The following is a 23,786-nucleotide window of genomic DNA, read 5'->3' as shown; positions in this document are numbered from 1 at the left end:
GTTTAGTATGTGTTTTTGAAAGGGGGTGCTAGTCGGTCAACACGTGGAGAGGAGAGACTGACTTTCCACAGGGGCACTTTTAAAACTCAACACACTAATACTACGACCATTTTACTTTCATCGTGGCGGTTCCAAGGACACTAAAATACTGTAAGTGAATTGAAGAGTCCAAAGCGTATTTAGATAGCAGTGGAAGAAAGATGGTTAGCCGGTAGCTACTTGCACGTATCGGCGTGTCTCAGTTCAAATTCACTCACCAAATTGTAACAGTCACCGTGTGGAACCCCTCCGTTAGCCATTGCCATTTATTGATTTAATATCAGTATAGTGGACCTTTCACAGACTACGTGCAGAGATATCATGTCATTGAAAAACGTTAACGTTAGCCTGTATTTCTCCCTCCAATCCCAAACTCAGTATCCCCCTCTCACTGTCCTTGATTTACCAGACAGAAGACCGAAATGTCTACACACTTGGCTTCATACGTATGTGAAATCCAGTGGGAGATTTATTAAATGCTCAGTACTGCTAATTGGTTTACAGAAGGAAAAGTACATTTTGCTCTTCCTTTCATCGGGCCGGCTAATAAGTTAGCGTGAAGGACTGAGGCCCATGCCGGGCACAGGGGTTCTTTAGCTTCCTGTGCACAGACGTGGTTAAAAAATCCCCCGGTGCATTTTGCAGCGTATTGTCAAGTGTCGTTATGGATTGTCCTTGTGTCGTTGCGTTAAAGTGGCCTAAGACCCGAAGCTCGTGATATAACCGTAAAGCCTACTCACGGTCAACCTCCTCGGGATATAACATTAATGTAGCGTGGAGGGTAGATAAGTGATAACTTTTTACATCTCAATTCGTATCGGCGTGAAGCGTGATGGTGAACATGCAGGATAGCCGGCTAATGACAGTGAAATAATGGAATTGGGCCTCCTTAAAGCCATGCTTGGGCTTCTGATAGTGAAACGTTAGCGTTTGCTCGCTCCCGGACCGGACTTTATTCAAGACAAGGTTAACGTTACGCCACAATCGCCTGGAAATGACACCTGCGTCTTTAACCCCCGATGGCACCCTTTTTTTTCCATCTCCAGCATTGGGCACAAGCACACCACGGTTTGCTGTCTCGATCGTTTGTTAGTCTTAACTTTGTTCGCACTAAATTATCTTCAAGAAAGGGCTTGTAACCATGTGTCCAGGAGCACGTTTTCCCCCGTTTTTTCCCTCGCTAGCTCGTCGGTTTGCTCCAACCGCTACCGACATGAGTCACAGTTTCGTGTTGTGGTGTTTGATGCTAACTCGTTAGCTTGCTAATTGCGTTAGCCCGTGGATGTTGCGATGGAAGTCTCGCACAAGACTCGCTTCGTGGGTCGTTTTGAGCTCCGTCGTGCTTCGTGGAGGGTTATTTACACGTTCCCACGGCAGGGGCGATATTAGGGAAGCCCGGTTGTTAACGTCGGGTCAAAGAGAAGCGTTGTGGCATTAGCTAAGTCCATGGTTTCGTTTGGCAGCAGGAACCCCGTTTATCCTTGACAGCTCGGTAAGTCAAAATGCAACTTATCATTACATGATATTGGAAACGCCAAAATAAGTCCCTCTGTTGCGTTTAATCCCTCGTTAACCTAACCCAAATTGAGTGATTACATGAATGCAATTTGTGTAAACAGATATAGTAGCGTTGTTGCCCAGGTACGTCCCCCCCCCTGTCCTCATGCAGCAATGGACAGCGTGGTTGCCAAATATAATTAGCCAAGACAAATTTAATGAAAAAAAGGATAAACCAAGGAGCGGCTGATATGTATGTTCAAATATATCGCAAGTCGATATTCCCGACTGTCCCCAAGCACAACTGTCGCGTCAAAAAAATGCTTAAAACGTTTCGGTCTGTCACATCCAAAGACTATTATTAAAGACGTTTTCCTATGAACTCGGTCACGTATGTGCGCTGCTCAGCATTGCGCGGTCTAATGCCAACATTTACAAGACGTAAGTCAGACAGTAATAGTTAGAATTCAGCTGACAGTATGTCAAGTCAGTATCATGGGATCCTGTGTCTGTGGTCATTATGAACGTTAACTGAGGTTGCTCTGGTTCCATTGAATAAGCTGCTTAAGTGGCCCCACGCTCAGTATGTTGGATGGTTTGTAACATGTAAGTACAGCATGACCACTCCTATCTGAGCTATCAAGGTCAAACGCCGAATCTCCACATTGAGGTCAACAAAAACTCTGACCAGCGGGCTGTCAAGCAAGGACAGCTCTAGTTTTGTTTGACGTCTTGAACGGCAGCCAGCAAGCTTTGATTGTAACCTTGTTCAAGGTGATTGTAGTGTGGGCCACCATTTCCCAAGCATATAGTTAAGGTCTCATCCCTGTGTTTCAGTTTTTTTTTCGTACAGTGTCTAGATCATGAAATTTGATATGTGACAGTTGATATTGCGGTCCCCTGCGGTGTTTGTTGCTCGAGCGAAACTTCAGACTGAGTTAATACAACTCATTTTTGCTGTCCTCGGGGGCCGATCTCATGTACGAGGAGCAACAGCCATAAATGTATGGTCGGAATTAACTCTTAATGAAGTACCTTTTGATTAAAATGTGTTTTTGATCCCCTTCATGGAAGAGAGAAATTGACAATGATGAGGAAATAACGCAGTTGCATGGCTGTTTCACCCACTAACTATATTTTATGTCATTGGAATGCAGGGCCTGTATGTGTTTGTATGTTTCCTTCCACTTAAATGGACCTTTTTCAGGACCTGTGACTGACTGTGCAGGTGGCTTGCTCTACAGTTTAAGGCCTACAAACCCTCCAGGAATGACTTCTTCTACAGGAGGGAAAATGTAATTGATTTTGCGCCAACATTTGAATATACACTGTGTTTTGTTTTTTTTTTTGTTGTTTTTTTTCCCAACATCATGGGGTCTAAGAAAGCTACTTTATAAATGAGAATTTGAGTAAAATGTATTTATCCCCGAGGGGGGAGTTGGGGTAAATTGACCTTTATGACACTGACATTACCACTGCCGCTGTAATTGCAGCTAAAGCCAGTCAGACAATGCAATGTTGTCATAATGCTTATTATATGTATGTGCAGGATACACTAAAAATGTCTGTTCAGCCACCATTATCATTCTGCTTTGCTAGTTGTATTTGTCACACAATCATGTTCACCATATTGTTATATTGACCCATTAAAGAACAGTGGAGATGAAGCCAACAGCATCTGCTTTAGAAGATAATAACAATAGCGGTGCAACATCTCCATAAAAGTGCTATGGACTTGTCAACCTTTCTGCTTCTGCTTGGCATTTACGATGATGAAGTTTTCATTGAAATGAAAGCTGCGGCTGGCAGGATGGGCTGAGCCGTGTCTCCCATGTGATGCATTCCTCCTGGTGGAGGGAGTCCTGCCCAACTCTGTTAAGGAAAGGCATGTGCTCGTGGCCTTTTTTTAACACAGCAAGGGCGGAACCTTGTCGCACAAAAACTTTGAGATGGCTGTTGTGGTGTCTGATAACCCATTTAGGTGCACATCAGTAAAACTTCTGAAATTCCACTTGTTTTGATGTTTGATTTTCTCCTGTATAGGTAAATACGGGGCTTCAATATTTTCCAGCGGGACATTGGCCTATTCAGGGAATACGAAAGCATTTTGTGTTTAAGCTTCATCTCTAGTTGGAACCCAGAAGAAAATGGTTTGATTGGCATCTCTGAATTCTTTTGCTTGACTTGTTTCAGCATTATCAGAGCGATGAATCACCCTCTCTTATTTGGATGATCCCAAGCAAGTCACAGGCTCCGATTTTCATCCGGGCATTTTTTTTAGTATCAGTTATGCAAAGTTCGTTCCGTCCATGTGCACTGGAACCAATGAAGTAGCCATGATTCATGAATGAAATATTCTCTGCATGTTTGTTGGTTATATCTGAAAGTGCTGCCCCTGTGCTCATAGGTTAGTTTTGCATTTTGTCAAAATGTCTCTCAAAGCGCACCACAAATGACTGCTTTCTATGATCATAACACAAAATTACGCCGCGCTCTTAACAGATATTAAATGTTTATAAAACTACGCTTTGTCAAAATGACTTCATTAAATAGCAGTTACTGCATGCAGTAATTTTTCAAGTCATTATTACATTTCAACTCCTCTAAACAGCAGAGCGGCTGTTAAATGGCTGTTGACAGCCATATCTATCGAACCAAAATTTGTTGCCATGTACGCCTATGTAACTCATCAATAGTTGTCAAGTAAAATATCTGATCAGTTTGTCGTTTCTACATTCCCAGAATGTACCCACATGGGTCGCAATGTTGTGTAGAGATTAATATTTGGTTGAATATGGAGTGTGATATCAATCTTAAGACACTTGATGCCACCAATCAATTTAGAAATCGATGGTAGCTGCCATTGATATTGGGTTGCTAAGTAACAAAATACACTGCATACCAGACTCAACAATGCCTGTCATTTATTGCGCTTTAATATTTTAGCAGATTGTCCAAAAGCCTAGTAAATATGATAACAATTTGTTTTGATTGTAAATACTTTCAGTATGATGGTCTGAAATTGGACCAGTTATAACCCTTAACCGCTTTTTGAATGTCATTGAAGATATAAACAGTAACGTAACAATTTTTGCCGTGAGTCTATATACCTATTATCCATTTTAATGGCTTTATTAGAGATAAGAAATTTCAAGAGACTCCATTAATCATCCACATGAATGTTGTATTTGATGTGAACCTTTTAGAATAAAACTGTTTATCTCATTTTTTTAGGTGTAGCTTCTAGTGTCCTGAGGAAATGCCACTGAAGTTTCGTGCGGTTGTGCCCTACACACTGCCCGGAGTTCTTGCGCTGATTGGGTGGTGGTGGTACATCTCACGGAAGAAAGAGCGCCTCATCAGCCTTGACAGCCCAGATGGGGCGCCAAATAATGAGGCCCTAAGAACCTCTCCATCTGAGGATAGCAACGGTTTGGTCGAGAAGGGCACGTTATCCTGTACAAATGACACCGAGCATCTCAAATATAGGCCTCCGAAGGTCAGCGGTGAGAACGCGGCAGTGGAGAAGAGCTCACGGATGCACGTCCGTGACACTGAAATACCGACTTCGATCGAACGGAGCTTAGAAGAAACGGCCCGTCAATGTGGTGGATTACAACATGAAGTCTACAAACCTGTGGCATCCACTCTGTACCCCAATGTCAAAGACGCCAACAAAGTCCTGGAGAAGAGTCTGGCATCTCCCTTGGACCCGGAGGCGGAAAGACATCTAACGAGAGGTCTTACATCTACTTCAGACACTGTTGTAGAAGAGGAAATTTCGCCCCGCCTGACTACCAAAGTGGCTCGCTCCCCTCCCATAGCAGAATGCCATTCTGATGCAGAGAGGCCGGAGCCCGAGGGGGAGGTCGCAAAGCAACACAGCAGTGTTGGTTCACAAAACGATGGTTTCGCAGTCACTCCATCCAAAGAACAGAGAGCGACCCTATCAGAGGGCGACTCTCTAGAGACACCCACTTTATTGCAAGAGTTTCACCCTCTGACCAGCACGCCAACCTGCACGGTCCCAAACTCTACAGCCCCGATCACAGTAAAAAACTGCACCGCCTCATCCCTGACGTCAGATAACATCCAGGAACACGGTGACCACGCAGCGGAGCAGGACCTGGAGCTTCTCGCAGCAGGACTCATAACTGAGGTCATCTCGGCAGCCACCCAGGAGGTCCTTAGTGTGACCAGCTGCCCGGTCACAGACAAAAGCCAACCCAGCTGCAGTAGCAACATGCTGCTGCCTAGCAGCAGGCTACAATCCCAACAGGAGGGAATCACAGCCTCCCAGCAGCACCACCATCTCTTCAGCGGTCCCTCTCAGACAGACTGTGAGGTCGTAGAGGCAAAGGGAGCGGCGAGGGAAGAGCAAGGGATGCCCAACGGATGCTCGGCGGTCTCGGTCTGGGAGTCTGAGGTCGGCCACAGGGTCCGTCAGACCGGTAACGCACAGACAGATCATTGGCCAGATGTGTCACAACCAGCTGCACAGAGTGTCCCTCAGCTAAGCGTGAAACTGAAAGGCGCGGAAGCAGCTAGCCGGGCTGAAGACTCCGCGTGTAGCACGTGCCACTCTGAGGACGGAATCAGCAGTGAGGAACTCCAACACAGTGTGTTTGACAACAAACTAGATCTGTTCCAAGTTACAGACTTGTCAGCAAAAGAAACAACGCAGACCCCGTCTCTGAACGAGACGGGTCGAGGCCCGGCGGTTTTACACTCGACGGAAGAAGACTCGGCGGATGCGGTGTGTGACGTAAAGAGGCTCGATGCTCTGAGGAACGGCGCTCTCGGGACGTGTGAGGTGGAGACGGACCAGTCTGGAGGTGAGACACAAGTTACTGAGTACTGTTGACCATGAATTGTTCTAGGACACACAGATAATACAGTTCTGTGACTACACAGCAGGGTCTGCATTTTCTATAAACAGACTGATCCATAACCTGTTTTCCACACAACACCAAAAACCCAAGCATGAACAACCCGAGTAGTTAATATTTCCAACTCTTAACATCACACCACGACTGCTGTTACACACAAGAAGCAAGGACTACATTGTCAGGGTTCCCAAGCGTCCTTGAAATGATTGCCAATTTTCAGTCATGAAAAATGGAGGGTTGCGGGAGCATGTCCTGCAAAATAATGCCTCCCTCCTCTGCTTCTGTCTTGTGAGTGAATGCAAACCGGTTCGAAATGATGCGCATGCATGTCTGTCGTCACGCTGTCTTCAATGGCCGACATTGAGAGGTAGCGCTTCTCTGCTTTTAGCCAGCTGAGGCTACCAGCCAATCAGATTTGCATGTTCTTGTGTGCTGTGAGATGAAGCATTTTCTGGTTTCAGCAGCGCAGGTAACATGGAGTTCACCGCGGTTGACTGGTAGTCTTAAAAGGGTCCCGTTTCACTCAACATTTCACACTTGCTCCACTGTCTGACCCCTGAAACGAAACAAAAAAAAATAAGTGAATGACAACATTATTTGTAATGACGCTGCATCGAAGCACTGATACATGGACATAGTGAAAAATGTAGGCTCATTGATGCAGTTTTTAGCGAGCTGATTTCAAGGGAAAATTGCTAATATGCAAGTGATGCAGACACACCACAGAGAAGAGGAACACCCTGAAACGGCACCCGCTGGAAGTTTTATCGCAAAATTAATAGAATTTAACATGGCTAAATTAGCTATTCATGTGTCAGTTTTGTTTTTTGTTTTTTATCAACTTTGAAACCAGTCAAATGCAACGAAAAAGCTGAACTGATTTAAAGTAGGGTTCTAAAAAGAACCCCTCACGATCTCGGGACTTTTTTCCAAGGATTCCCTCACAACACATTTCCTTCTATTTGTACTATTAACTCTCACCGGTATTATGTTTCAAACTTTTCATCCAAAATACTTCTGTTTCACAAAAATAATCCAAACCAAATGAAATACTGATAAATTAGCATTTCTACTCTAATTACTAGACATTTTGATTCTAAACACGGTTTTATAATTTTCATGTTACAAATCTTGCAGCTTTCAGAAAATGAACAGTAAACCAGTTAGCCGCTTGAGCGGTCCAACTTTAACACAATAAACATATTGCTAATTGAATTTATTGGACTAAAACTGAACATCACAAGTCCAATGGTAAATTCCACTATTGGATATTCATATCAGGCTCAGTCAAAGTCTTTTCACATAAATCTGTTTAAATATCACCGGGAATGCTTTGTTAGACGCTGCTTTGGCTTCATGAGCTCCTTCGCTTGCACCTGAAGACACGTGGCACATTTTGGTCTTAAATGCTTCTTCTTGATGAAACCAAACTCCAGGTTCCTCATCACATGTCCACCGTTTTGCTAGTATGGGCTTCGCACCACTTGAAGTGGACATACTTAAATATGCATCCATTTTATCAGCACAAGGTTTGGTGCACAGTGACTCCTGAGAGAGTGGTTGTCCGGTTTAGGCAATATGTCAATCACAGACGAAGGCAGGGTGCTGCTTTGTTAGTGTTGCAGATCTAAACAAACACTCCAGTGAAGTTAAGGGGGCCTGCCACTGGTGTTATTGTCTTTTAATTTTATTGGAAGTTAGCAATCAGCTTTTGGATGCATTACCACCACCCTGTGATCTGGAGTGGGGACTTAGGGTTTAACTATTGGTCTTCAGAAGGCGCAGTGGTCCCCATAGTAAACTTAAAAATGGATTGAAAATTCATCTGTGGACCTGCAAGCTAAGGGTTGTGGGGGTCCCCAGAGCCCAGTTTGATAACCATGGGATTAAATAACGTCATAAAAAGTAATGTAAATATGTTCTTGGTAACCAATGCACAATGAAGAATAAAATCTGAATAAAGTAGATAAAGTAATGCAAGATTATTATTATCATCACCATCGACTACACATCATTTAATTCACACCACTCTGGGAAGAAGACAAATGTACAAAATACAAGGTTAACCGTAAAAGGCCAGTTCTCCAGTGCATGGTGCGGCGGGTAACAATGTATGACATGTCCGATTGTAGCAGATGGTCATGTTCTGAAAAACAGTTTCAAGAATAGAGTGGGAAACCAGATCATGCCATCAGATATGTCAGTTTGTAATTAAACTTACCAGCGCAGGCTGTTGTTAGTGGCAACATATGAATCGATGGCTTTCACTTCAGGTGAATAAACTAGCAATGTGTTGAGTGGCACCTCTTTATTTTGTGATTTTTGGCCTGTTTTTTTTTATCTTTAAACAAATTCTTTGTTTTTGTAAAAGAACAGAAAATATGCGTGAAGGTCTTTCGTTTATTCCTGCAGTCTCTCATGCAGCATTGACCCATGCATTGCCAATATCTGTTTTCACTTGGTCTCCTGTGAGATTCAACATGCTCTGCATAATAAAGCAGGGTACTGTAGTAAGTTAACATGAAACATTTTTCTATGTATATATGACAAAGTGCTTTCAATTGATTAGTAATATGTATTTGTGGATATGTAGACACGTCATTTTAATTGGTTTTCAAACAAATTGTGAGTTAAATGGGAAAGCCTGATGAGAAACATTGTAAGGGCATGTAAAGCTAGAGTGTAAATAATAAGAAAACGTTCTTTGTAACTCTTGTTTTGCATCCCTTTATACTCAAATTTTGGCTTGGCTTTCGTTATATTCGGCCCAAACAGCAAAGAAGGAAAAAAATCATCCCAACTGAAACTTTGTCCACTGAGTGGGTGTCAAATATCTTTTACCTTGATGCATTTTAAAGGCTTGTTGTATATGATGGGATTCATAACCCTCTTTATCTTTGCAGATAAAATATGCTTCTATTATAAACTCATAACTGACTCCTAACATTATAACATTATTGTCCGTCTTCATGTGAGGCAAATGTTGCAATTAAAAAACAAGACACATTGCTGGCTAATCTGAAAAATCAAGATACATGTGGCTTTAAATAATTTTTCATGCCTTTCTCTCCCTTAAACTCTTTTCAAAAATGTTTTTATTTCATCGTGCAAATCATTCATGGACAAGTCCCCAGTGGTCTTGCGGGTTGACTGGATATTCAGAATATTTTATAACCATAGTCTACACACACACACACACACACACCCTATTTGCAGGCATTTAGTGTGGAATTATGGTCCACTGGTTAAAGCTGCATATGCATGTTTTATATAGGCAAGGTCACTTTCCATTTTGACTGATAAATGACCACAGTTGGACACATTTACCTGATATAACCTGATATTAAACTTTTATTTATTATTAACCTTTTATTTTCTTCATTCAGCTTTAGGCGGCAGTAACATGGCTGTTGGCTCTCTTTTATTTAACCCCTTATTAAGGGTTATGACATTATTTTCAGAAATCCTAACATTTATTTTTTTTTATTTACAATTGATTAATTTTAGCAATAACTTGTTACGTTGATTAAAGATGCTCATAAAAAAAAAAGCATTTTACCTAATTGAGATTAAACACACGTTTTCATTTTCTTTTACTGTATCCTTGTTTGATTGAGGGCTTGACTTTCTTCTGTTTGACTTTTAATCAAATGTTCGAGTCCAATAAAGCCTTTTCAATGTGCTTACATGAAAACGAAAAATATAATTGAGATGCAAAATTTGAAATGAACAGTTATGAATAAATTAGCATTTTCAAAGTATAGATTAATAAAAGTCCCGGTGCTTGGATAACATTTCTTTTTTAATGGCCAAATTTTTAAGATTAGTATCATGTTTGTCCTGGTCTGCAGGTTCTGATGTCAACAGCATGGACTCGGTGGACAGTGGCTGCACGATGGGTGCAGGGGAAAGTCATGGCGGTGACGCACCGTCGTCCAGCTCTGAACTCATCATCTGGGAGATCGAGGTGCCAAAGGTGAGTCAAGATAAGTCGAAGGAAATGCCGGTGTACAACAACATCTACGTTGTTTGAATCGAAAGCGTTTCAGCATTAATTGCCACTGAGCTCGTGTCACGATGTAGTCGTAGTTTTGCGTAATTTAAGAATAAAGATATCTAGTGATATTGGTGAACTTGTGAAAGTAAAGTGAGGTGCAGCAAAGATTTAGCAGATGAACCTTTAAAAACGCGTGAAGCCATTGATTTGATTTTGTACAGCAGTCTGGTTAGAGAGCCCCGTTAAAATGTAGTGATGTAGTTTTATCGAGAGAAAGGTACTCCAATGTATTTGAAGCAAATATACTACTTAATTTCAAGTTATCAACCACACACTTTATCATAGTGAACGCAGGATATAGAACCAAAAAATTGCGTTACTCGTAACATCCTATCCTTTTTTTTTTTTTTCCCCCCAAAAGTAGCTAAACAGCTTTATCTGAGGTAACACCACCTTCTGGTGGTAGTCAAACATACCACATGGTGCCAGTAGAACAAGGAAAAATATGATTACATGACAAGGTAATAGGCTCAATAATTATTTTTAAATGGATGAATTCATTTTATTCATTCATTTTAAGTCATAAGTTTATAAAGAGTGCGGGAACAGTTCCTGAAAGTTCCTGGTTCCTCTACTTGAAGAAAGCTACCCTCAGTCATTTGGCGCCATTATTTATGTTTGAACATTAATTGAAATTCATCATTTTCATATCACCTTTCAAACTAATGAGGCTGTACAAGTGCAAATGCTTGGTCATAATGGCTCTATGCTGCAGTCAGTTATACTAATACAAAAATCCATTAGCATGAACAGAAAGCTAATTAACAATGAAAACACAGCGTTATGCAGTTGATGCAAAATGCCAAGTGAAGTATTTCCTTTTCAAGTGGTGTCACAGTTAATTATTCACTATCTGACAGTCTTAGTTCAAAGGGCGAGTCCAAGGGTAAAAAACCCAGCAGAAGCTATTTGTCAGCTCTGACTGCGTTTGACTGTATTAGATATTTGAAATATCCCTTCCATTATCTGAAGAGAAATCAGAGTACAGTGGAACCTTGACTTTCGTGTTTAATTTGCTCCATGACCGACCTCGCAGCTCAATTTGCTCGTATATTAAATTAAGTTTCCCCATTGAAATGTATTGAAACACTGTTAATCTTTTCCAGCCCCCCGTCTTTGTTACATGATTTTAAATATGAAAAATATACTTAAGAAAATCCTGGTAACTGGTTTTATTAAGTGTATTGAGTCCGTCAGTGGGACAGCACATGCTAGATGTTTTTTGTGAGGAGGCCAGAGAAGCCAGACTGAGATGGTCGGGTCATGGATGGAAGATGGAGAGAATATATTGGTAGAAGGATGCTGGAATTGGAGGTCTAGAGGAAGACGGAGAAGAACAATTCTTACGAACTTGAGGTTTGGACAGAGGAGGAGGAGGTCGGGAGACTTTTTCCATTTCTTGCCTCATCACTTGACTTTCTTGCTATACACTTAATACTTTAATGTATTGCTAAATATAACTTGCACACTATGCTACATTTTATCCCCAGACTTAATTGAGCAATGCTGTGAGTGCCATTTTTTTTTTTTTTTTAAATGATCAAACCATCCCAGACTGGTTTTGAATGACTCTTCCGATGACACTTTCTTCTGCACCAAATCCCCGTATAAAGTGTGTGCCTTCTCACAGTATCTCACCAGCAAGTTCTCCATCTCGCTCATGTTTTTTCCATGATTTTCGCTGGGCTACCTCTTGGTGGGCAACGTGTCCGATTTATTTTAAACGCCACTGCACAGACGGCGGCGACCACGTCTGTTAAACGGTCGTCCCGCTCGGGACTCAGATCGCGGCTCGTATCAAAAAGCAAAGAAATCCACTGAGCAGTGGCTCGTATCTCGGAAAACTTGTAAGCTGAGAAACCGGTTAATCAAGGTTCCATTATATATGCATTAATATGCAAAGAAAACTGAACAAGTGCTTTGACAAAGTTTCTACATTTAATGTAGTTTTAGTAAGATTCATTAAATATATTTATACTGCTTATTCTCAAATGTTAAAAGTAGAAATGGTGTTATGTGAAGACAGGTCGTTGAAGGAGTGTTCTTCATGGGCTCGACAAAAAGGGAAAATATCATCATGCTAAGATACCTCATCCAAATAGAAGTACATCTTGATATCTATGTGGATATTATAAATAGTAAGTCTGACAAAACAGAAACTAATATTGTGCCGTCCGTGTCACGAAGACTCTAAGCGACTTTCTGAATATTGCTACTTTCAACAATAATAATTTAAAAAAGTGTAAACACACTACCATTCGCTGGGATAAATACAACATTTTCACAAGCCAAAAATATTTTCCAATTTTTTTTTTTTTTTCCTGAATGTCCACAGATTTGTTTTACAGCTCTGAAAATAAAGTTCAAAATCCACATTTAAAATGTTTCTTTGATCCAAACGTTAACACAGAGAAGTAGAAATTCTAAGAGAAATGGTCATTTGATCTGAACAGTGTCTCCATTTGTGGAAAGTTTTGCCCTTTAAAATGTTACGAGGTTATGAAATTGTGTAGGATTTTAATCACCAACACTTTGGCATTTTGTCTTCCTCCAGCATTTTGTAGGGCGTTTAATTGGAAAGCAAGGAAGATATGTGAGTTTCTTGAAGCAGAACTCTGGTGCAAAGATCTACATCTCAACCCTGCCGTACACGCAGGAGTTCCAGATCTGCCACATAGAGGGTGAGTCAGCAGGGCGTGCACTTCCCATGATTCCTTCAGGGTTTGGGTAACATTCACAAGGAAACAAAACAGTCTCATTTCGTTTTTTTGCATCATTGTTGATATTTCAGCGTGAAAAAGGCCGTGGAAGAATTTGCTGATACAAAGTACAGATTGTTGATCAGTTGTATTTGTGACTCAGCGTTATCCTGTGATGAAATTAGCTCATGGATGACTTGAAACGTGACTTCAAATTCAGCCGCGTTAAAATGTGAATCGATGAGCTAATTTCATCCCCTAAACAATTATTACCAGCCGCGCACCAGAGATCAGCCTGTTGCAAACACATCCATTTCTCATCAGAAAGATGATATGTTGACATGTTGCAATTCAGTTGGAAGTTAAATGATGGTAAACATTTGGACTTAAAAATGGGAGCTGATGATGTCATGCACTTACATTTCAGATATGAATTTTTCTTTAAACTTGCAATAAAACAAAGTCATGGTGACAAAATATTATTGTAGCAATAATATTAATAATGATAATTAAAACATTTATGAAGCACTTTCAACATTTGGACTTAAAAATGGGAGCTGATGATGTCATGCACTTACATTTCAGATATGAATTTTTCTTTAAACTTGCAATAAAACAAAGTCATGGTGACAAAATATTATTGTAGTAATAATATTAATAATGATAATTAAAACATTTATGAAGCACTTTCAACATTTGGACTTAAAAATGGGAGCTGATGATTTCATGCACTTACATGTCAGATATGAGTTTTTCTCAAAACCTGCAAGAAAACAAAGTCATGGTGACAAAATATTATTGTAGTAATAATATTAATAATGATAATTAAAACATTTATGAAGCACTTTCAACATTTGGACTTAAAAATGGGAGCTGATGATTTCATGCACTTACATGTCAGATATGAGTTTTTCTCAAAACCTGCAAGAAAACAAAGTCATGGTGACAAAATATTATTGTAGTAATAATATTAATAATGATAATTAAAACATTTATGAAGCACTTTCAACATTTGGACTTAAAAATGGGAGCTGATGATTTCATGCACTTACATGTCAGATATGAGTTTTTCTCAAAACCTGCAAGAAAACAAAGTCATGGTGACAAAATATTTGTTTAATAATGATATTAATAATAATAATAAAAACATTTATGAAGCACTTTCCATCAAAGTCCTGTAGGAACCCTCCTTCTGTTAGGCAAGGTCGTCCCCACAAACCAGGTTTTGTTATCCAGTTTGCACCCTCTAAAGTTGTGCTTATCTCTGATGCGCAGTGTGTTGTAGTGAACGGTCAGTATATTGAATTACCCGTGGGAGCACCACGAAACAGCAGCTTAAAATATGTCCTGTCGGTGTCAGCCCCAAATATTTTGCCTTTTGACATACCCTTTAGATTATTAACGCACCTCTAAAGTTCATTCTGTCCATTTTACGTAAAAAACAGCATTAGGTGGGGGAAAATTGCCAAAGGTTATTAAATGAGCCTGTCATTGAGGGAGAATTTACTTTGTCAAAATGATCTGTCGGTCAGTGATGTTGGACAAAAAGCTTTCCGTTGACCAAATCTGTTGTGTAAGTTGATCAACCTTATATATTTCAATGACCGAAATCATGAACCCATTTCTACTCCTGGCGACGGAGAAGTCGCTGTAAAGCTGAGTCCTTGTTTGAGTTCAGTATAATTCTAATGTTCTCAGATCAATGAGAAATCACATCAAATAATCCCAATCTAAACATCGATCAAAATGTGATTGATTTCAGTAATTCCCAAAAGCAAGCCCAATTTAAAATCAACAAAACCTTAACGGTCGGAGCTCTTGCCATGTGCTAACGATTAGCATATAAGTGGCATCAATATCGAAATTACCAGCTTTTTATTTGAAGATAAATTGCGATCAATTCAAGAGGTTATCATCCTCTATCTGATTGCTAGTTACAAATGAATGAAGGAAAAAATGTCCATATGATTTATTTATACAATATTAATCTGGATTTTTTTTTTTTATGTGTTTGTGGTAAATAGGAATCCAGATAAAATAGCAAGCAAAAGGATGTTATGAACTTGAGTGTCAGTGTTGTTTTTAAGTATTAGCAAGCTTGACTTTTGTTCCATCTCTCTTCAGGTTCACAGCAGCAGGTTGACAAAGCCCTTTCTATGATTGGGAAGAAGTTCAACGATCTGGACTTGACTAATCTCTACTCACCTCCACAACCTCCACTCACGCTTCCATCACTCCCCATGACCTCCTGGGTAAGGATGGAGAGGGTTTTCACAAGGGCTGATACACCGCGCCAAATTCAGGATTTGTTTTTGTATATTCGCTCCATTGCCTGTTGGAGTTACTTCACCGCTCAGTAACCGTTACCAGCTAATCCGCGTGCATTCTTTGGTTTCATATTCAGAGCTTTCATCGCTTGTTTTCAAAGGTGATGATCATTTGTAATGTTCTCGAAGCAGGGTTGATGATATTTGCCCTGGGACAGTTGCTTTTGCTAATCTTTAAGTGTATTGTGAAGTACATATTCATTCATAAGTAAACAGAGCATAACTCCCTAAATCAAATTTGTAGTCTTCTAGTCTGTCAAGAGGTTTTTTTTTAATCATCTTGCTAATGTTTCGGTTGAATTAGATACCCGATGGTAAGGAAATAAAAATACATTTTCTGGTGACTGGGGAATGTTTTAAACATTATTAAGAATGATTGCTACCTTAAAAACAGACTACAATGCTGAAACTGTAACATTCGAATATATGAGGTTTCGAAAATATGAATAATAAGAACTATTTTCATTCTGAAACCGCTGACACAGATGTAAATGCAGCTTAATGCAAGATGCTACCATGTCTTGTGACTCCAGCAGACGAGTTTTAAATGCTTTGAACAAGGCCTTGGAGATGAGTCTTACTACTTTCACTTTTATATTATGTTTTCCAAGCCTACAAAACAGGGCTCTTTCGAAAGCACAAAAGAGTTACAGTCACAATTTCTGACTTTAATAAAAAAGTGTCCTTCGTCGGACCTATTTTGCTGTAAATTTACTTGAAAACTTCACAAAGAGTCATCTTAAATGTAGTAAATTCCTCCAAAACAACACATATTTTGAATTTAGGAGCCTCATCTGTGGGAAAAATTTGTTTTGCCTCTCGGCACGGTCAGGCACGATGTTTTTGGACGTTGATGTCTCATTGCGTTTTTTTTTTTTTCGGTAGAGGAATAGCTTTTCTCCTCTTCTTCTGTCTTCCCAGCTTCTGCTGCCCAGTGGTGTGACAGTAGAAGTGATCGTAGTGAACATCGTGTCAGCGGGACACGTCTTCGTCCAACAGCACACCCATCCCACCTATCACGCCCTGCGGAGCCTCGACCAGCAGATGTTTCTCTGCTACAACCAGGCGGGGACCCCTAGCCTCCCCACACCTGCTGAAGGTTCTCCTCCTTAAATAAATTCAAGAAAATCAGTGTAAACAGTTCAGAGTTGTCCCTGGCATTGATGCGCTTTATAAACGCCATAGAAGTCAATATCTATATGGAAGATGTTGTCTTATTTTGGTTGTTTAGGGGGTATTTGTCTGTGTGGATGTATTTAACGCCATGTATTTATGTGCTGTGTTATGTTGACGTACATATCGACATATCCACTGACTTTACTGAGCTTACTGAGACAATTATTGTCTCTTTTAACACGATCGACCAGAAAAGTTAATAGTTTGACTCCCAAAATCCAGCCAGACTGAAAAATATCAATACTGTCAGGATTCATGAGAAGCAAAGGATAAACCGACAGAAATGTAGGAAAGTGCACTGTTAAATCGCAAATGTTTATAGGTTCCCACTATATGTTGGTTTGGATTTGAACACAATATTTGTAATGCTGTGGCAAAAATGACACTCCTGACAGCCCATCAGTTTCAGGTGTGTGGAAGCGCTCTACCTTTAAACCGCTTGTTTCCTCCACCGCCCTTTAAATGTTCTTTAACTGGGAGAGATGTGCATTTAAAAATGACGTTCTATTAACATATAGAGGAGAACCGCAGCTCGCACTACAAATTTAACTTTAAAATTGAACTGTTTTCTATCTTTTCAGACTAAAGTGTGTACATTTTCAGTCAATGTTCTGATCAAAGAAGGTCAAAATGTTTGCGGTAGATCTGCCACACATTACTTTTAACATGTTTCAGACTATTTCTTCAGATACTTTCTTAGATATTCTTCATGTAGAATATAGTAAAATGTTTTTTTTATCACGGTATTGATGGAAGTATGATACTGGTTTTCAACCCCTGTGTGTTTGACAGTCGTTCTTCCTTTGTTTGCAAAGTAGTGGGTGTCATCTGTGCGGCTCCAGCGGTGGAAGGAGCCTGGTGGAGGGCTCAGGTCATCACCTTCTACAAAGAAACCAATGAAGTGGAGATCAGATATGTCGACTATGGTGGCTACGACCGTGTCAAGATCGACTCTTTACGGCAAATAAGGTGCGCTCTCAGAATAATTTTATAATAATATGATGATATTCTCCATTAACAACACACGGCTGTGTGGAAATGGTTGATAAATAATACCGATAAGTGTGTAACACGACAAATAAATACAACTGCAGAAAAAATGGTGGTTGAACCCTGAAGAAAATGGTGCCGACAGATTATTTCAATGCTCTAATATTCCCTTGCGGGAAATTGTTCCCTGCATTTTGCCTATAATTTGAAAAAGCGGTATAAGTGGGCAGCCACTAAGTTGGTACAGCGTCTCGCTCAGCAGCACTGGTTCCAAGACAACTGATCTTATCACTTAAACTATGTCACTCTTACCAAAGCACCTCAGATGGGATCAATGAAGGTAGTATTCTATAATGGGAACAACGTGTCTTTTCAATGATACGAACATCCAAATTTTGGTTTTGACATGATTATATTATCGTAGAGGCTGTCATAAGGATATTCCGTGTCAGCTTCATCATGCACCGACGATATTTGATTTACTTTTTTTCTGAATCAAGAATGAATGTCTTTTACCGATGTGGTTGAAAAGCACTGTTTGGATCAAACAAACAAGCTTGAGGTCAATTCAGATCTACCTTTGTCACTCTCTGCAAAAGCATTGCCATGCTTCATTTCACTGTTTTGTTTGAGGTAAATCACATAATCAGAGCTAAGCACACACACACACACACACACACCATTAGTTAATGCTTCCAATCCACAGTAATATCCCAGTCTTGTATCAGACCAGAGACTTACTCCCTGAATCGTCTGACCTCTCGCCGCTCAGAGATACTGCTACTGTCAGCGTGATGAGCCAAACTGTCATTCCCAGCCCCCACTCAATCTGCTGCAAGCTAGCTATCTGCACCGCTTAACCTTTAGCCTCGGTTTACTGTAATACTGCCCTAAATACTGTCATTCTAATGACTGAGGCGGCACAGAACTAAAATACATGCGTGTTATGTTATGTGAAACATATTTATTTTTACAAAGGCTACTTATAAGTCACTACATTAACCATTATTTTGCCCTAAAATGAACCGTTAATGGTCACGTCTTATCTTCTCCCCCCTCTAGGTCTGACTTTGTAACGTTACCATTTCAAGGCGCAGAAGTTTTGCTTGACAACATCGCCCCCCTTCCAGGTACACTTTTGCATCTGAGCGCTATCTGCACTCGGTTAAGTGTTAATCCTTGACAAAAAGTCTGCCATTTTTGTGACGTTGCTCGTATTGTTCTTCAGGAGAAGATCGTTTCTCAGCAGAGGCCACATCAGCACTGGAAGAGATGACCAGAGGGGTCCCACTTCTTGCACAAGTAGGACCTCGGTCCTTTGAGAAATTCAAAATGGGAAAAATAACTTGTTTGTAACCGGCTGTTTTCTGGCTCTGAAGGTCTCAAACTACGACAACAACACTGGCCTTCCACTGGTTCACCTGTGGAACATGGTGGGAGAGGAGGTGAGATGCACTGACTAAACACGTTATGCTAAAATAGGCTTATAATGATTGGAAATGAGCTCAGTTGATATCAAACTTAACCATAGATACACTGTAGAAATAGAACTGGAAATAAAATCACCTTAAAATAACTTTCCAGTTAGCATTATTTCCTGACCCTCTGGTTTCTATGGATTGTTCTTAATTCTTCTATTTATTCCTATATTGTAATTGTTTTTTTTTTTGCCAACAATTTCGATGTGGAAATGAGTCCAGCCCGACGCGTCAGTTGTACATGATGTTTTCGCCAGTCATAGATGGTGAATTGAGTAACGGGGTGGATAAAATAAAACATAAATAGGGGTACAGTATACATTCCGAAAAGAACCCGTGATAGGCAAAATCCGTGATGTAGAAACCTTTATTCTTTTTACAAATATTATACAATTAAATACTCAATTAATTAAATACTAATTTTACATCGCTGCTGTCGCCCTTATGTTTTTTTCTTCCTTCTTTATGGAATGAACGGAAGATTAGTTAATTCCGTAATGCCGACCTACAGCCGCATAGCTTTTACCTTCCCTTAGCATGTCCAGAAGTTTAACTTTATCTGCGATAGATAGCATCTTCCGCTGCCTTTTGGGCCCTTTTGTCGCTCCAGAGCGTTTTGTCAACATGATGGGTTTTAGAGAAACTCGAAATCGCAAGAGAATTTGCACGTACGCCATGTAAATTTGGCAAGCCGTTTTACGTACGTGTACATATTAAACTGCAACGTTATTGACACACAGGTAGAGAAGAAGCGGAGTAACTTTTTAGTCAATCAGAATGCAGAACACAATGCACCATGCAAATCCGTGAAGTAGCGAAACCGTGAAAAGTAAAGCGCGTTATAGCGAGGGATCGCTGTACATCTGTGGTCTTGATTTCCAGCCTTTCCCCTTCTTCCTAATTGACTAGATCTTCCATTATCATGACGCTGGAGTCATTTGACAGTTTGTCTTTCTGTGCAGGTGATTTCCATCAACCGCACGTTGGCAGAGCGGGGCCTGGGCGTCTGGGTGGATGGATTCTGAGCAGGCCCAGATCTCCCAACCCCCCCCCCCCCTGCACCGTTTATTCTCTTATGATCAGCTGTTTGGGCCCCAGGTCAGCTTGGCCCTGAGGCCCCACCTGACACACCACTGGATATACCAAGATTCTTCTGGGATATTTTTTTCTTTGTCCTCTTTCTCCTCCATTCCTTTCAAATGTAATTCTAGAAAGTTTGCAGGCATAATCTTGAGACGACAGCACTGCTTCAGAATAAGCCCCCCCCCCCCCCAATCCATTGTTCTTGTCCAAGAGAACTAACTGAAAGACCAAGAGGAAGAGGTACCTGTAAATTAAAAAAAAAAAAATCTATATTGTAATGAAATAAAGGTTCGAGCAATATTTTTTTCTTTCCCTCTGCTCTGGGCCTTTGCTCACTCACTGGATGGTCTTGCCTTTAAGGAAAGACAAACGCCATACTATGTTAACCGTTTCATTGGCACTCAGCTGTTTCATCAGTCTTTGATCCAGTCAGTTTATTTCTAAGCAGCTTTTAGCAGATATCGGGGGGTTCTGATCGGCACGTTGCCCCGGGATCAAGCCTCGACCGTTGGAACTTGAGATAATGGATGTCCTGGGCCATTGCTGCAGCACCACCGCCGGCTGCTTGACCGGACTTTTCTCCTCTTGGTGATAATGTTTACCTTCCAACAACATGCAGCTCTGTGATGAGCTTCCAGATGAGGCATCTTTGACCCTTCCTTGGTTGTGCCCGAGCACCTCCAAATCTATTTTAAAAGACAAAGAGCCGTTGAAGTCTCTCTGCATTTTTAAATCAGACACAAACGCATTGAAAAATGGTTCTCCGTCTGAAACAGACAGGAAACTGACACTCAAAGTCTGAATTTAGCCTTCTCCGCTGACGTAAATAATGATAAAATGGTAATGTTTCACATGTAATATCAGATTACCGTAAGACCTGTGGGTGTTGAATAATTGGGTAATTCCACAGAAAGCCTGAATTTCTGAGCTGGTAGTCAACTTCAACGTGGTTCTTTTTAACAGGAGTAGGACATTTTCATGCAATGATGGCGCGCTGCTCATCTTTCTCCCAAGAAACCACTAAAAACTGACTTGATAAAGGAACACTGAACAAAAGTTATTATGGAGCATTGCCCTTCTCTGGCAGAAACACAATGCATGTGTGTTCTAGACGAAAGGGGTCAGCTAGTATGGAAATGCAGTCTCAGTAGCGTCTTCTGCAAATGTACGACTGATTTCGACTAGCAAAAAAAAAACAAAAAACTCAAAACCGAAGGGTTCCATCATTTTTGGAGTAATTTTGTCTGCTGTGATCCGGATAGAATGACCAGAAGAAAAATTCCCTTCTCTGTGTGCTTTTCTAAATTAAACCCCCACCACTGCTAGCCCATTGCCAGATTGCCTTAGTGATGTATATAAATACACGTTTCAGTAACACAACACTACTCTCCTTTTTTAAAGGATAAAATAGACATTTAATCTATATTCCATTAAGTAAATAAGCATTTATTTCTTTCTTTCATTCGGGCTTAAAAAAAAAAAAAGAAAAGGAAATTACATTTTGGGCGAATCAATATCATGCTCTTTTTCCATCATTTTGGCCTTTTTATTGCAAACACATTGTATTGTGATGCCCTGCCAGTTACATTCTCTGGCCAAGGTTTGCGTTTTAAATCATTTCACGGTCAAACCACTGCAACGAGCGCTCGGCCACAAGAAAAGAGGTTCAGTCTGTACTTGTACTTGTGAAAATGGTTATTGTGAAATGTGGCCGGACATGATTAACAAATCAGTTTATGTACATTGGACTTTTTCTGAATTACTGTAATATGTATTTGAATGCTAGATAAGATAACAAGTCCTATGGTATCTGTTGATGCTACAGTGGCTAGCAAGAGGGGAAATATTAGCGGTTAACTCCACACAGAGAGGTGAACAAATCATTCTGTAGGGACAAAGAACAGGTGAATAACTCCCAAACGTGATCACGTTTCTTTAAGGTCTCTCTGCACCTAGCGGTCTAAACACCGATTCCGAAAGGAAAACTCATTTTTAAAAAGAAAAGCAATGTCATTCCTGTAAAGGCACTGGCCACGATAGTTGAAAACGTTTCACAGGATCATTTTAGCTTTCTGTCTTGATGGATAATTCAGTTGCATGAAAACGACTAATTTGGTTACGTGTCAAAGATCACAAATGACAATGAAGCAAAGAGAGATGGCGAGACGCTCGATCGGATCAAATTCACACACGGCCGCCTTTTTCAAAAGACAATTTTGTTTAAAAAAAAAACACCCACATTCAAAGAACAGGGCCGCGATGAGCTGGGAAAAACCAGTTTCATGAGGTCACACCTTCACTGTGTTTGCACTTCCTCTACGACCATTTCAGCCTTGGAAAGCTGCTTTCAAATAATGCCATATTTTTATTTCTATTGAGGGACTTTTCAATGTAATCAAATCACTGATACTCTAGCAATAAGGCAGCTTTATTTTGACAAGTTACGGGATAGAAGGAGGGAAAGGGGGCTTCAGCTCTGATGCTTGTAAGGAACGAGGCGTGACTATTTTCCAATATTCATGACACTGCAGAAGGCTAACTGCTCAAATCCTTGAATAAAGTATCTCAGGAATGGGTCTTCAGGTAGTAGTGGATTAATTAATGTGCCTGAGGGCAACCGATGCTCAATATCATTCAGACGTAATGAAAATAGAAGGATGACAAACTTAAGATCTCGGTGGTGCACGTGTGCCGGTGCTGGAATCGAAGCAGTAGCCATATTGTCTGTCGCCGGCTTGTGTGAAAACTTAAATTCATAAACTGTCGCTCTGTCGACTCCAGGTTTTTTTTTTGTTATTTTTATTCCACAAATCTGGATGAAAAATACTGTGTACGTCCTGCCCCCCAAGACAAAAATCCACAAACCCTCACTACACTTTGAAATATCTGTTCAGAGTTTTGTCCATGCCTCTGTAAATAAGATATTTGACTGTACTTTTCTATAACACTGGAGAGAAAGATGGAATTTAAAGGGAACATTATTTCTTCTGTTTGGTTTGTTCTGGTTCATCCCTCTCGTCATTCATGTTCCTGTTCTTGAACTGTGGTCATTTTTTTTTTTTTTGTTCCCCTTTGGTTTGCATTGATAGACAAATCATCATTGGATTATTTAAATGCGTGTTAACTATTGTGTCCAGAAGCATTTAACATGTACAGATCAGTTTTTGCTAGGCCCATCTTAAGTTTGATTTCTTGATTGTACAGATCTGTTAGGGAAAATAATAAAAGAAACTGACAGTTGTCTTGATTTTTGTCATGTTTCCATAACTGAAGATTTATTGAATCATTTTAGAAATTGTGAAGCCTGTGATTTTATTTTTTTCCCCTCGTAAATTTCCCTCCATGTTTCCAGAACATTGGGAATCTATTAATTTTTACTATCATATGAAATAACTAAAGCGTCACAGAATTACCCCAAAAAAGGAAAGAAGAACTTATGTTTATAAAATAGAATGATGTGAAGATCTAAAGAAAAAAAAATCTGGAAGTGTTTTGGGGAAAAGTGAAAAGACAAAATTGGCAAAAAAAACAAAGCAAAAAAAAAACTGAAT

At 40.2% G+C, this 23,786-nt stretch overlaps 1 protein-coding gene across 9 annotated transcripts; it reads left to right on the top strand.

Moving 5' to 3' along the window:
• Positions 1–23,475, top strand: akap1b (A kinase (PRKA) anchor protein 1b). Of its 9 annotated transcripts, none has more exons than XM_086141129.1 (12): positions 33–150; positions 2,744–2,831; positions 4,771–6,371; positions 10,277–10,401; positions 13,037–13,163; positions 15,306–15,433; positions 16,430–16,607; positions 17,500–17,653; positions 18,737–18,804; positions 18,903–18,976; positions 19,054–19,119; positions 20,115–23,475. In XM_086141129.1, the coding sequence occupies exons 3-12, from the start codon at positions 4,796–4,798 to the stop codon at positions 20,175–20,177; spliced, it is 2,559 nt and encodes an 852-aa protein (XP_085997255.1). In that variant the 5' UTR covers positions 33–150; positions 2,744–2,831; positions 4,771–4,795; the 3' UTR covers positions 20,178–23,475. The 9 variants fall into 9 exon arrangements, with proteins under 9 accessions (XP_085997281.1, XP_085997229.1, XP_085997255.1 ...); XM_086141137.1 differs by lacking the exon at positions 33–150 and adding an exon at positions 1,125–1,531; XM_086141115.1 differs by lacking the exon at positions 33–150 and adding an exon at positions 1,125–1,531 and having other exon boundaries at positions 2,694–2,831.
• Positions 23,476–23,786: the final 311 nt, after the last annotated feature.

This window comes from Fistularia commersonii, chromosome 3, assembly GCF_037954325.1.
Source record: "Fistularia commersonii isolate RoL2024-O1a breed Wild chromosome 3, RoL_Fcom_v1.0, whole genome shotgun sequence".
NCBI lineage: Eukaryota > Metazoa > Chordata > Actinopteri > Syngnathiformes > Fistulariidae > Fistularia > Fistularia commersonii.
Note: the sequence above shows the minus strand (reverse complement) of the source record. Positions and strands in the feature narration are given on the sequence as shown.